Below are 13,960 nucleotides of genomic sequence, written 5' to 3'. Positions count from 1 at the left end.
TGAGATTTGTATCCTTCAAATATAATAGAAAGACTCCTCCACAGGTCCACAAGAGTTTCCAACTGATCAGATCCAAGAGATTTCAATTACAGGTCCAAAATACTGAATCTCTTCACAGGTCCGAAGGATATATTACAGGATTGTAAATAATATGAGTCTGAAATATGTATTCTTTAAATATAATACGAAGACTTTTCCACAGCCAGGTACGCAATAAGCATCTCCTCAGATTCGCAAAACATCCTCTCCACAGGTCTGCAAAAATATCCTGAATTCCTTCACGATTTAATTTTTCTGCGAGATGTAAGGTCTTCTTTTAAATGTTTTCTCGCTCTCCTATGACACTACTACTAGCTACACAGTTCTTCTTCAACGAGGTCAAATGACTTTTATTTATATACTCTGTCACTCTTCAAGAGACATGTCCATTGGTTTTTAAAGGTGAGCCGACAAGGAGTATTTGGAAGGAGGAAGCTGACATGTGAAGAGAAAGATATTTAAATACGTAAACTTGGTGTCCCTCTTTTTTATGACCTGTAGTCTCATAGTATCCTTTATTAGCAGCACGACAACTTGAAGAGGACATGTCAAATATTGGTCTGCCATGTGATGTATCACACATGCATCACATTTGTCTGCCATGTGAAAGATGGATGATATAAGAACCATGCAAAAGACTTGTCTGCCATGTAAAAGGACTTGTCTGCCATTGTATCATGTACATGCTGCAATTATACATTGTCTGCCATGTATGGCAATAGGAAACATGTATGCCATGTTTGCCTGACATTAAACAAAGTAGTTTTATGTACATGGTAATGGTATAGCCGTATAGGTGTATGATGTTTGCGTAGGTGTTTAGGAGTTAAGATTTTAGAACTAGTCTTTAGGATTTATAAAAACAAGTAGACATTAATATTTAGGGTCATAATGTCATCATGATATGCTTCATCCATGTCATCTTGATATGTATATTTTATGTGAAGTTAGCTTCCTTGTATCTGCTGTTTTTTTTTATTGCTGACAGAATGTAGTGTTTTAACCCTTGAACTTACCTTCACACAGTTTTAGTTTATGTTAATCTAAAGATTCGATAAGTCCACACTAAACTTCCAGTTTTAGGGCCAAGCTTTCTTCAACTTATCACCAAGAGCATATTAGGGCATGCTTTATCTACTAGGTTTTGTTTCAACAAAACCTAGAGCATCTTATCAACAATTCTAAGGTTAAGGCATCATGTAGTATAGGGTTTACATCAACAATTCTATGACTTCATCAACAATGCTTAGAGTTTTATCATCTTCAACACTGCAAGGATTTAATTAATGCACTTGGCAACAACATAGTTAGTTCCAGGACTTCATTAGTGGCTTGACATATTAATGGCATCATTAATAGCTTGACATCTTCATTAATGGCATCCTTGTCAAACAAGAGGGAGTTGTTATCATGAGCAAGGACATCATCATATTATGCATCACAATAATATTTGCCATCCCAATAATGCCATATTGACATCAATGACAACCTTGATTAACATCTCTTACAAATACACTTGCTTCAATAGAGAATACAATGATCTCTCAGAATTATACTAGGCTTGAAATATTATGCAAGAATGCTGATCCTCTCCTCCTAAGTTTGTGCGCACTAGAAGCCCGAATTCCTCATGCAAATTCACCTCCTATTAAATAGGGAACCTCCTATTTATATGCATACTTCCTTGGGAAATTGCCTTTCTCTCCAATAATTCACACAAGTTATCTTGGCACATTTCTCTCACAAGCTCGCACAAATTATGAAACAAAATGTGCTTTCGTTCCCTCTTTTATAACAATTCGAATGGGTAAGTTTAGTGAGTTTTCTAATTAAGGAATGATTTTGTGATTGATTAACTAAGTGAAAACTCACATGCAACTCATCTTGTCTCAAATCTAGGATTTGAAACTCAACCACTCCTCCTTTTCCTCAATCAACTCGCACTAGAAGACAAGTAACTCCTTCCACCACTTGAGCACATTAGTTAACTGCCTCATAGCTCGTCCTAATTTTTAGGAAATCGAGTATGCACAAGAAGGAACTCGAATTTGACTCCTTGAATTAAGGCACAAATCAAGGAATCAATTTCTCGCTGCTATTTTCAACACAACATAGATTTCTCATATTGAATTTTTAATTGGTTAGGGTTCAGGCTTAATCATGCCAAGTTCTCAAAGGTGATGGATTCCAATCATAATAAATATTAAATATAACCTTTTTTTTGGCATTTGAATTTGCACTTTTATTCATGAGGAACTTGAACTCAGATAGTTTTATTATGGCCATGTTTTGTAGTTTGACTAATTCCCATTGGATGTGCTACAATTTTTGGTCTCTCTTGAACAAAGATCATCTGAATTCTTTTGTGTTCCCAAAAAACCTTTGCAGGAATGTAAAGATCTGGGTTTTGATATTATAGATTTAAATGCTGATTCACTCAAAGTTCCTGAAGAAACTCTCTTGCGACTTATTCGGATAATAAAGAACGAGAGGCTAAAAGCAAAACCTCTATTTGGTATAAATTTTGAGAAATCTGCTATACCATCGAAGGACGACAGAGCATTTGGGGCTTATATTGCTCCCACTCCAAAGGGATCAGGTAATATCACGATTTGGATTTTTGTATTTCTTGTTATTGGGTGGATTATCTGTCATGGTGGGGGTGCAGTTTCATTTTTTAACTGTAGATTACTTGGGCTGGGATTCTCTAGTGATATATAATGGTATAGTTTCATTTATTGCCCTACTTCTGAAGCTATTGAGGCATGAAGGGTCTCCTTTGGTTTACAATTTAATTGTCTGGTTTATATTTGAAAAGGTGCCTTGAAGATTGAGGAATGATAAAGTTCACTTGTTTATGCAATTTAAGATGATGATCATGAAGATAACAAAGGTGGTCTGAAGGGTTGCCTGTTTACAGTATAATTTTCTGATTTACCTTTGAAAACCTGTTTAGAAGCTTGTGGAATGGTAAAATTTACTACTGTATGTACTTTAAGATGACAATTCAGGAAAACTTGCTTGATTTTTGTGATAGTATGTAATGAGTATCATTTAATCATATGAGCCTCTGTTGTTTTGGAATAATTTCTTCATTGATTTATGGGGGTGGAGTTAAAGAAAGATTCTGTGGTAAAGGAATCACACTGATTTAGCTGACTATGACTATATACATTCCTCCATTCCCCTGGATATAATACCGGTCTATTTCTCTTTCAAAAACGATTGTGTGTAGTGTTTGAAGAGATTGCCTTATGTCAAGGCTTTTGAATTTCTCCTTTAATGCAAAAATAACTACAATATCGGGCACAAACATTGTTTGGAAAAGATCATTCCAAGTTGGAGAATGTGCAGAAATCAGAAGAGTAAGACACCATTTATGCAATTTAAGATGATGATCATGAAGATAACAAAGGTGATCAGAAGGGTTGCCTGTTTACAGTATAATTTTCTGATTTACCTTTGAAAACCTGTTTAGAAGCTTGTGGAATGGTAAAATTTACTACTGTATGTACTTTAACATGACAATTCAGGAAAACTTGCTTGCTTTATGATAGTATGTAATAAGTATCATTTAATCATATTAGCTTCTGTTGTTTTGGAATAATTTCTTCATTTATGGGGGTGGAGCTAAAGAAATATTCTGTGGTAAAGGAATCACACTGATTCTGTGGTATGACTATATAAATTCCTCCATTCCCTTGGATATAATACCCGTCTATTTCTCTTTCAAAAACGATTCTGTTTGTAGTGTTTGAAGAGATTGCCTTATGTCGAGGCTTTTGAATTTCTCCTTTAATGCCAAAATAACTACAATATCGGGCACAAACATTGTCTGGAAAAGATCATTCCAAGTTGGAGAATGTACAGAAATCAGAAGAGTAAGACACCATTTTAAAAAACTACAAATAAGTCAGTCATGAAAATTCTGGCATGGAGGAAATGAATTCTCCCAACTAACACATGCAATGGTAGGACCACTGAAATGTTTTTTCGTCTCGCTTAGTCTTTCAGCTTCAAGCGTTACCCATATATTTCTCTTTCAAATATGATTCTTTATTAAGGTGTCAGTTTTTGGCTTCTGATGAGGTTGCTGTATGTGAAGGCTTTTGAATTTCGCTCTTAATGCTTTAGTATGCGGAATTTGCCAAAATAGCTACAATATCAAGCATAAACATCCTTAGGAAAAGCTTTACCATATTGGAGAATGTGCTACAATGAGAAGATTGAGGAAGCATATTTAAAAAAACTATGAACTTGTGAATGATGAAAATCTGGCATAAAGGTGATGAATTCTCCCTCTTGACACATACAATAGTATGGCCGATTGAATAATTTTTTCGTATTGTTTAGTCTTTCTAGTCCAGGAGGCAATGTGCCAGTAGATACTGAAGAGATTGGCTTGTAAAACTAAGCCATAATGCATTATTAAATTGAATTTGATAAATGACCTCCACAATATAACATGAACCTCACCTGGAAAAGATTTTTCCAGATTTAAGAATGTGAAAAAAAGCAACAGATTGGAAGTGATGAAAACATTAGGAGTAAAAGATGATTTCAAAAGAGCACATGATGAAATCCAATACAATGAGTTTTACCTGGTCAACTGGGGTATTTAGTATTGTTTTATGGATTCCTTCCAAAAATGCAAGGAGATCCAATCTAAAGGATAAAGATTATTATTGAATTCCCTCAAGCAGTAGAGATTTTCCAGTGGGAAAATTTGTTCCCAGTTTCTTCAAGAATGTTGATGAACATTTTCTTTTTACATGTGTTTTTAGAGTCTAGTGAACCTTTTAAGGGACTGTCTTAGATATCAAGTTCCTTCACAAAATATTTCAATTTTAGTTAAATGCTCATGTATTCTCTTACTTTATGCATTTCAGAAATGATTGAAGATGTGGAGTTATTAATTAGAAAGGCGGAGAGATGTTTGGAGGCTGGAGCAGATATGATCATGATTGATGCAGATGGTATAAGTGGCCGTGCTGACATGTTGCGCACTGATGCTATAGCAAAAATAATTGGGCGGTTGGGACTAGAGAAGACTATGTTTGAAGCGGCTAGTCCAGACACATTTGAGTGGTTTGTCAGAAGATATGGATCAAGGGTGAGTTTTCTTTGGAATTTATTTCTTTATGACACATTATAATACAAGATTTCCTACTTTTTAGCATGTGATACATTGCAACATAGGTCTATAATATTGAAGGTGTCATAGGACTTTGACAAAATATCATTAAAGCACCAAAGATAATTGATGTGCCTTAAAATGCTGCATTTGGGATTCGACATTGACATTATCCATCAGAAAACAATTTCAAAATATTCAATTTAGAAAAAGAGTTAGTCTGTGTTGCCAACTTATTGTCTGAAGGATATCAGAGCATCTCATGTATTTGTTTGTCCGAAGATATGGACTGAGGGTGAGCATTTTCTTTTCCATTTATTCCTAATGAAACATTACTGATGTTAAAACATTACATGATTTCATTCTTGAGATTAACGAGATTGTTACTATTGACTTATTCTAGCCCTGATTCAGCGTTCAATAAAAACAACATCAATTTTCGTTGATACTGAAGACAAAATAGGACCAATAAAATGTCATTGAACACTCTAGGTAGTTTATACCACATAGTGCTACATTTAAGATTTGACATTGACATTATCTATAGGAAACTGTTTCAAAATCTCCAACAAGAAAATTAATTAGTCTGTGTGATCTGATATCACCCCTAGGTGACCTCGGGAAATTAATGAAGGTATTACAGACTCATGTGCTGGTGTGTGTGTCTATGTTATCTTGTGCAACAGATCGATAAGATTGCGAAATACACAGACACTTGAAATAGTAAGAGATCACAGTAAGCAAACATAAACACAACAAAATTTAATAAGGAGTTCACCCAATCCTCCTGGGCTACGTCTCCTGGTCCAACCTTCAGTGGTGGCCTTTTTATTATGTTTTTAAAGCAGAGTCTTACAATAAGGAGCTCAATCTGAGTCTCACTTGACAGAGGATGATCAGTAGGATGGCACTTGGAATTCCCAAGTCCTTAGAGTTCACAGACTCCCCTTACCAAATTTCAACCTCAATTGGTCTCTGTTTGCTCGATGCTGCCCTTACTCTGATGGTCAGCTCGGCTTCTCTGCCCTCTACAACTTTGCCTCTTTTTCTGTGTCTCTAGGCCTTCGGCTTCTTCATGGCTTCTATGCCTCACTGTCTTTTTGCTTCCTGTCATTTTGTGGCTTTAAAGCCAGTTTGTTCCTCCGACTGTTCGTTTTGGCTCCTCGACTTTCTGGATCGCCTGCCTCTGCTCGCTGGTACTCCTTTGCCCTGCGCCATCATCGCTGTGTAACGCTTCGCAGAGAGGTGGCCACCTGTCTCTTTGGAAATTGAGTGCTAGTTCTTCCTGAACGGTTGTTTTTTTCTGTTATTTCCCAGATGCCTGTGAAATGGATCCTTCTGTCGATTCATCGGTCAAATCGGACTTCAAATCTTATGCGCCGTAGTTTATCTCGCCATTGATCTGGAGTCCCCAGATCCTACGGTCTTCACTTATATCGCGCGGTTGAGTTGCTCGACCATTGGTCCGCGATGTAAGCGGTTTTTCTCTCTCCTCCCCGGACACGCGTCACTCAGTGTATGGAATCGTTGGGTCCTCGGCCAAATCCGCTTACCGCTCGAAATGCCTCCTGTATTCCACCGGTTTTGAGCGCGGGACCCGCCTTGTCAGTTTTAGTGTTTTCCCATGGTTTTTTGGTTTCCCTTGTGACTGAGTGCTGAGGGTCTTTCCTTCTCAAGGGGTTTTGCCTAGCGATATGCGATTTGCGCTAATCGCGTATCAGAAACAGCGTCCATTTCCGGATTTGAACTTCCCAATTGCCATTTTTGCACGATGCACGGTCTCCATGGGCCAACGGTCAGCGCACTTTGATCGAAGGTCCTCGTTGCTCCGTGCCAGCTGCAAATTGCCATTATTCAGAGGTTATTTCTGATAGCTATAAGATTTATTGAAGTCTGCCATTCATTCTTAACAATCATGGAATTGTTTGAGGATCCAATTCGGATCACGGCCTTCCTACTGAAAAAGCTTTTGGACGACCAAAAGTTGGTTTTCAAGCATCGACTAAGTGAGGATACAACTTTGTCACCTGTCCAATCTCTATCCATTTCGCACTACTTGGCTTTGAACCCTGAACCCAATTCTGAGGTACTCGACATCTCCCCTGCGCATCGTTTTCACCTTTCTGTCCAGAATTGTGTCTTCCTGCAATTCATTAAGATATTCAGGTAACAGGTCATCAATAGAAGGCAATTGACTCTGCTCTTCAGGATCTTCAATTAACAAAGGTTCAAATAGTCTCAAGTTGTCTGCATTGACCACTGAGGAGATGTGCATATAAGCTGGCAAATAAAGGTGAAAAGCATTCTCACCAATTTTCTCAAGGATCCTGAAAGGTCCATACCTTATTGGTTTTAGCATTTTACCTTCACCTTGCATCCTGTCCTTGCTGATATACAGCCAGACTTGATCACCTACTTGGAAACTGCTCCATCCGATACTTGTCATGCCTTGCCTTGTATTTGGCTTGGCTCTTTTCCAGTTGTTCATGTACTGCTTGATGGATCTCTTGGATTTGTGCAATGAACCTAGTTTCCTTGTCCACATTGCTGTGTCCCTCAACTGTTGTGTCCTTACCAAAGACAAAATCCAAGGGAGACCTTGGTGTGAAACCAAAACAGGTCTCAAAAGGAGATATCTGTGTGGAAGAATGTTTTCCTTGGTTGTAAGCATGCTGCACATAACACAAATGTTCATTTCAAAACTTGGGATGTTTGTTGCAATATCCCCTGAGCAACTGGATCACCGTCCTGTTGACTACTTCTGTTTGACCATCGGTTTGTGGATGAAAGCTGTGCTTTTCTTCAGTTTGGTGTCCATCAGTTCCCACAGACTTGACCAAAACTTCCCCACAAATCTGGTGTCTCAATCAGATATAATGGAAGTGGGTAATCCAAAATGAACCCATACATGTTGAAGGAATAGTTTTGCAGTTTGTTCAGCTGTAATTTGTTTATTACAAGGTATCAAAATACACATTTTGCTGAACCTATCTACAACAACATATAGATAATCATGACCCTTCATAGATTTAGGCAGTCCTCCAACAAAGTCCATGGAAACACTTTTCCAAGGATGAGAAGGAACTGGCAATGGAGTGTACAAGCCTAGTTTCCTATTGCTGGGCTTGCTTCTAGCACACATAGTATACCCTCTTACATATCTAGAAACTGTCTCGTTCATTTTTGGCTAATAACAAAATCTTTGCAGCTGTGCAACTGTTTTGCCTACCCCAAAGTGACCTGATATTAGAGAAGTGTGTGCTTCTCGAATTATCTTTACTCTTTCAGTTTGTGGAATGCATAGCTTCGCACAATGATACAAGAGTTGGTCGTTAATATGATAATCCAATTCTTCTACTTGTTTGTTTTGACTTAAAGTTGCATATACATCTTTAAAGTCTATACCTTGAGCATATTGTTCAATGTAACTTTCATGTAATACAAAATTATGCTTAAGTATAGTAGATGTATTTATAATGGGTTTAGATAACATATCTGCAACTTTATTATGTATGCCTTTTTTATATCTGATGACTAAATGAAATCGCTGTAGGAACCCCATCCCTCTGTAGTGTCTTGATTGCTGCAACTTAGTTTGGGAGTGTAGATATTGAAGTGGTTGATGATCAGTATGGATAACTGTTTCATTGCCCATTAAGTAATGTTTCCACTTTTTCACACTCTGTAATAATGCATACAATTCCTTATCATATGTGGGATAGTTAACTACTGCAGAGTTAAACGTCTCAGAATGATAATATATGGGTTTACCATGCTGTATCAACACTGCTTCCATGGCATAGTCACTGGCATCTGTTTGGATCTCAAACGGTCTTTGAAGATCTGGCAGTGCTTGTACTGGTGCTATACTAATCTTTTCTTTCAAGGTGTCGAAGGCTTTTTGCTGTTTGCCTCCCCACTGAAACATCGTGTTCAATCCTGTTAAAGCATGTAAGGGAGTTGCAATTAAGGAAAAGCTAGAAATGAAATTTCTCGAATATTGTGCTACTCCTTAGAAACTTCTAACTTCTGTAACAGATTTGGGTTTAGGCTAGTTTACAATGACTGCCACTTTAGAGGGATCTATCTTCAATTCACCACCCCCTACTATATGTCCCAAATAATTCAAAGATGTTTTGCCAAATTCACATTTTGAGAGTTTAACATAAAGTTTTTTTCTTTTCAAAGCATCAAGTGTCTGCTTAACATGCTTTAAATGTTCTTCCCATGTTTTGCTAAATATAAGAATGTCATCCAGATATATAATAACAAAATCATCAAGAAAAGGTCTGAGCACATCATTCATTATTCTCATGAAAGTAGCATGAGCATTAGTTAAGCCAAAAGGCATAACCAACCACTCATACAATCCCTGCTTTGTTTTGAAAGCAGTTTTCCATGCATCTTGTTCTGCAACTCTGACCTGATGATATCCATTATGCAAGTCTAACTTGGAAAAATAAACAGCTTCCTTTAACTGTTCTAATAGATATCTATGCAAGGAAGGGGATAACGATTTTTGATTGTTATTTTATTCAGTGCTCGGTAATCAATGCACATTTTCCACGAGCCATCTTTCTTTCTCACCATAACGATTGTGACCCACATGGTGATGTGCTAGGTCTGATGAACCCCTTCTCGAGTAACTCCTGCACCTGCTTTTTGATTTCTGCATTCTCTAAAGCAGACAACCTTTTATACCTGTGGCTACAATGGTTGTTTCATCTCCCGAGTTTGACCCCAAATGTTTCTGAATAGCTACATCAGTCTTCTTCTTCTTGCCCTCGAACTTCTTAGGTCTCAGCTCCGGATGCAGAATCCAACAGTGCTCATTATCATGCCCATCTTTCTTACAGTGAGTGCATGAAGACTTGCTTTTCTGTGCAGTGTTGGCCTTCCTCTCTTTCCATTTCTGTTTTCTTTTCTCCTTATTCTTGCTTGCAATGGGCTTGGATGATCCTCCATCCTCTGGGTTCCCATTCTTTCCTCTAACTTCTAGATGCGTAGCTTGAACATATACCTCATCTATACTAGTGGGATTAAACATGAGGATAGTGTGCCTCATGTAGCTGTGTAGACCACTGATGTACTTCAACAGAGTCTCAGGTGAGTCTAATGAGATTCCTAGAATCAAAGCTCTCTTCCTAAATTCTTGGGTGTAACCTTGTACACTTTGCCCTTTCAATTGGTGAAGAGTTTTCCAGCTCATCATGGCTTGTTGCATGTAGGCCAATGGATAGAACTGCTTTTTGATTGCAGAAACAAATTCACTCCAGACAGAAAGAGTCTTACCATGTCTCTTCATGTCAGCTTGGGTCCTGCCTTCCCACCAAACCAAGGCAGTGCCCCCAAGGCATAGGTTGGCCAGCTGAATCTTGCTCTTGTCTGAGTTGATACTTTGCACTCTGTAATAAACATCAATTTGTCTGATCCAATTGTCCAGCTTTTCTGCATTCAACTCTCCATCATATATTGGTAAATCAAATTTAACATCTAGTTTAATCAAAGATGTCTTCTTTTTATGTTCAGGGCTATTAGGAGGTGTGAGAAAGTTTTCTTCTTTCCCTTTGCCTTTTGAGTGGTCATGGAGGAGAGACTCTTCTTCTCCTTTATCTTGTTTGGAGCCTGATGATTCCTCATCTTTATGTTTTCTAAAGTCCTTATACATTTCCTCTACCATGGATCCCATGGCCAGGAAACTATCTATAAATTGAGGGTTTGGGCCCATGGAACCTTCCTCCGACATTGTCTTTTGTTGATAGACTCTTCCAATTTCAGGATTAGTTTCGACCCACTCTCCTTCTCCTAATTTGAGCTTCGATCTAGTTAGCATTCAACAACTAAATCCAACACAAGTTTGTCTAACCTTAACAACCTTTAGCTCTGATACCACTTGATTTAATATCACCCTTAGGTGACCTCAGGAAATTAATGAAGGTATTACATACTCATGCGCTGGTGTGTGTGTCTATGTTATCTCGTGCAACCGATCGATAAGATTTGCGAAATACACAAACACTTGAAACAGTAAGAGATCACAGTAAGCAAACATAAACTTAACAAAATTTAATAAGGAGTTCATTCAATCCTCTTGGGCTACGTTTCTTGGTCCAACCTTTAGTGGTGGCCTTTTTATTATGTTTTTAAAGCAGAGTCTTACAATAAGGAGCTCAATCTGAGTCTCACTTGACAGAGGATGATTAGTAGGATGGCGCTTGGAATTCCCAAGTCTTTAGAGTTCACAGACTCCCCTTACCGAATTTCGACCTCAATTGGTCTCTGTCTGCTTGATGCTGCCCTTACTCTGATGGTCAGCTCGACTTCTCTGCCCTTTGCAACTTTGTCTCTCTTTTTGTGTCTCTCGGCCTTTGGCTTCTTCACGGCTTCTCTGCCTCACTGTCTCTTTGCTTCTTGTCAGCTTGTGGCTTTAAAGCCAGTTCGTTCCTTCGACTATTCGTTTCGGCTTCTCGGCTTTCTGGATCGTCTGCCTCTACCCGCTGGGAGTCGTCTGCCCTGCATCATCATTGCTGTGTAACACTTCACAAAGAGGTGGCCACCATCTCTTTGCAAAATGAGTGTCAGTTCTTCTTGAACGGTCATTTTTTTCGTTATTTCCCAGATGCTTGTGAAACGGATCCTTTTGTCGATTCATCGGTCAAATCGGACTTCAAATCTTATGCGTCGTAGTTTATTTCTCCCTCGGGTCCGGTCATCCATCGGGTTGAACCTCTGCCATCTAAGTCACATGACACGAGGACACGAGACACGGAGGACACGTAAATACGTGGTATTCAATACGAAACGCAGCGACCTGGAAACAGGACACGGGGGACACGTTTTATATATATTTAATAAAAATATATATATATATATATATACCGAAATATAGTTTTTTATCCATATTAAATTGCAGGTTTAGCTTATCTTAGTAGTTGTTATGGTTTTGTCCTTACTGACCTATTTGGGATGAAGCAAAAGGCATACCTGCAGTGGGTAAGGTGCACCTCATAACCCTGGGTACTTATCCACCATTCATTGTTATTTAAAGTATTAATTATATTGCATTAGAATTCTGTCTCTGAAACCTGTAGTTTTATGTACCAGGAACTTCATCCAGTTGGTTTTTTCAGCAGATACTTCAGGCAGAATATTAAAGTACAACCCACAAACTGTAAGCCTGTAAGTTTTCAGTGTAGATACTTGAGGGGTTGTGTGGTCATTCCAATTCGTTTTCCCGACAACAGAAGAGATAAAGACTACCCACCAAAGAGTCCCACCATTCGGTCTCTTGGTCAACGAGTTCCACATCTCTTGCCCTCTTCCAACCTTTATTACAGGTGGTGCCAAGATTCATTTCCACTATATTTTGCAAGGGATACAAATTACAATTATTTCGGCCAGTTCATTACGAACTCTCAGTTCACCATTGCTGCTACCTAAGGATCATTTCCAGTGTATTTTGCAAGGGATGCATCATGCAATTGTTTCAGTCAGTTCATTACGAACTCTCAGTTCACCATTGCTGCTACGGGTAACTTTTTGCCTATGGAATAGGAGCGACGTTGAATCTAAAGTTACCCTCATTGTTTAGCTATAGCCTATACTTGTTTGTAAAATACAAAAATCAGTCTTCGTATGGTAAGAGGAAAGTTGGAAACCCTTTATCGGAGCCTTGAGCAGACACTAGAAATCAAAACTCCAGAAGTACTGCGTGCAGCGTTAATGCTTGTTACTGTTACTGGTTACAGAATAATGTAAGTATAAAAACCCTGCCGGTGGGCTCAAAATATACAGCGAGCAAATGTAACGTGAATGCTGAATTAACGTGAATGCTTACTGGTTTAAAACTTTAACGCTGGTCCTGGTTACGCTGGTCTTGAACGAACAGCAGCTCCACACGACACACACAGCTCCCGCAACTACACACGACACACGAACAGCTCCAAACAACCAAAAAAAACCCTGACGCTGACGTTATAAAACGAATTTTTTTGAAATACGTATTCAAAAATCGAAATATGTTATGGCAACGTATTCTCTGTACCGAATACGCGTATTCTAAATTCATGACACGAAGGGAAAACGTAGAATACGTATTCTATTTTTAGGACACGTCAAAAATCGTATTGGACACGTATTAGGGCCGTTTTCGTGTCCAATACGTGAAATACGAGACACGGGACCCTAGGGGACGTGTCCTGTGACTTAGTCTGCCATTGATCTGGAGTCCCCAGATCCTACGATCTTCGCTTATATCACGTGGTTGAGTTGCTCGACCATTAGTCCACGATGTAAACGATTTTTCTCTCTCCTAGTTGGGCACGCGTCACTCAGTGTATGGAATCGCTGGGTCCTCGACCAAATCCGCTTACTGCCCGAAATGCCTTCGATATTCCACCGGTTTTGAGCGCGGGACCCGCCTTGTCAGTTTTAGCGTTTTCCCACGGTTTTCTGGTTTCCCTTGTGACCGAGCGCTCGGGGTCTTTCCTTCTCAAGGGGTTTTGCCTAGCGATATGCGATTAGTGCTAATCGCATATCAGAAACAACCTCCATTTCCGGATTTGAGCTTCCCAATTGCCATTTTTGCGCCATGTGCAGTCTGCATGGGCCAACAGTCAGCGCGCTTTGACCGAAGGTCCTTGTTGCTCCGTGCTGGCTGCAAATTGCCATTATTCAGAGGTTATTTCTGATAGCTATAAGATTTCTTGAAGTCTGTCTTTCATTCTTAACAATCATGGAATTGTTTGAGGATCCAATTCGGATCACTGTGTTACAGACTGTTGGACA

General features: G+C 38.9%; 1 protein-coding gene across 1 annotated transcript in view; it reads left to right on the top strand.

Moving 5' to 3' along the window:
• Positions 1-13,960, top strand: part of HSA32 (Aldolase-type TIM barrel family protein) — a 106,409-nt gene that overhangs the window by 12,451 nt on the left and 79,998 nt on the right. The window contains exons 3-4 of the mRNA XM_089379704.1: positions 2,428-2,638; positions 4,929-5,152. Coding sequence (XP_089235830.1) covers positions 2,428-2,638; positions 4,929-5,152 — 435 coding nt within the window. The remainder of the gene's footprint in view (positions 1-2,427; positions 2,639-4,928; positions 5,153-13,960) is intronic.

Source organism: Pinus tabuliformis, chromosome J, assembly GCF_031772625.1.
Source record: "Pinus tabuliformis cultivar Carrire ecotype Pingquan chromosome J, CPIR1, whole genome shotgun sequence".
Lineage (NCBI taxonomy): Eukaryota > Viridiplantae > Streptophyta > Pinopsida > Pinales > Pinaceae > Pinus > Pinus tabuliformis.
Note: the sequence above shows the minus strand (reverse complement) of the source record. Positions and strands in the feature narration are given on the sequence as shown.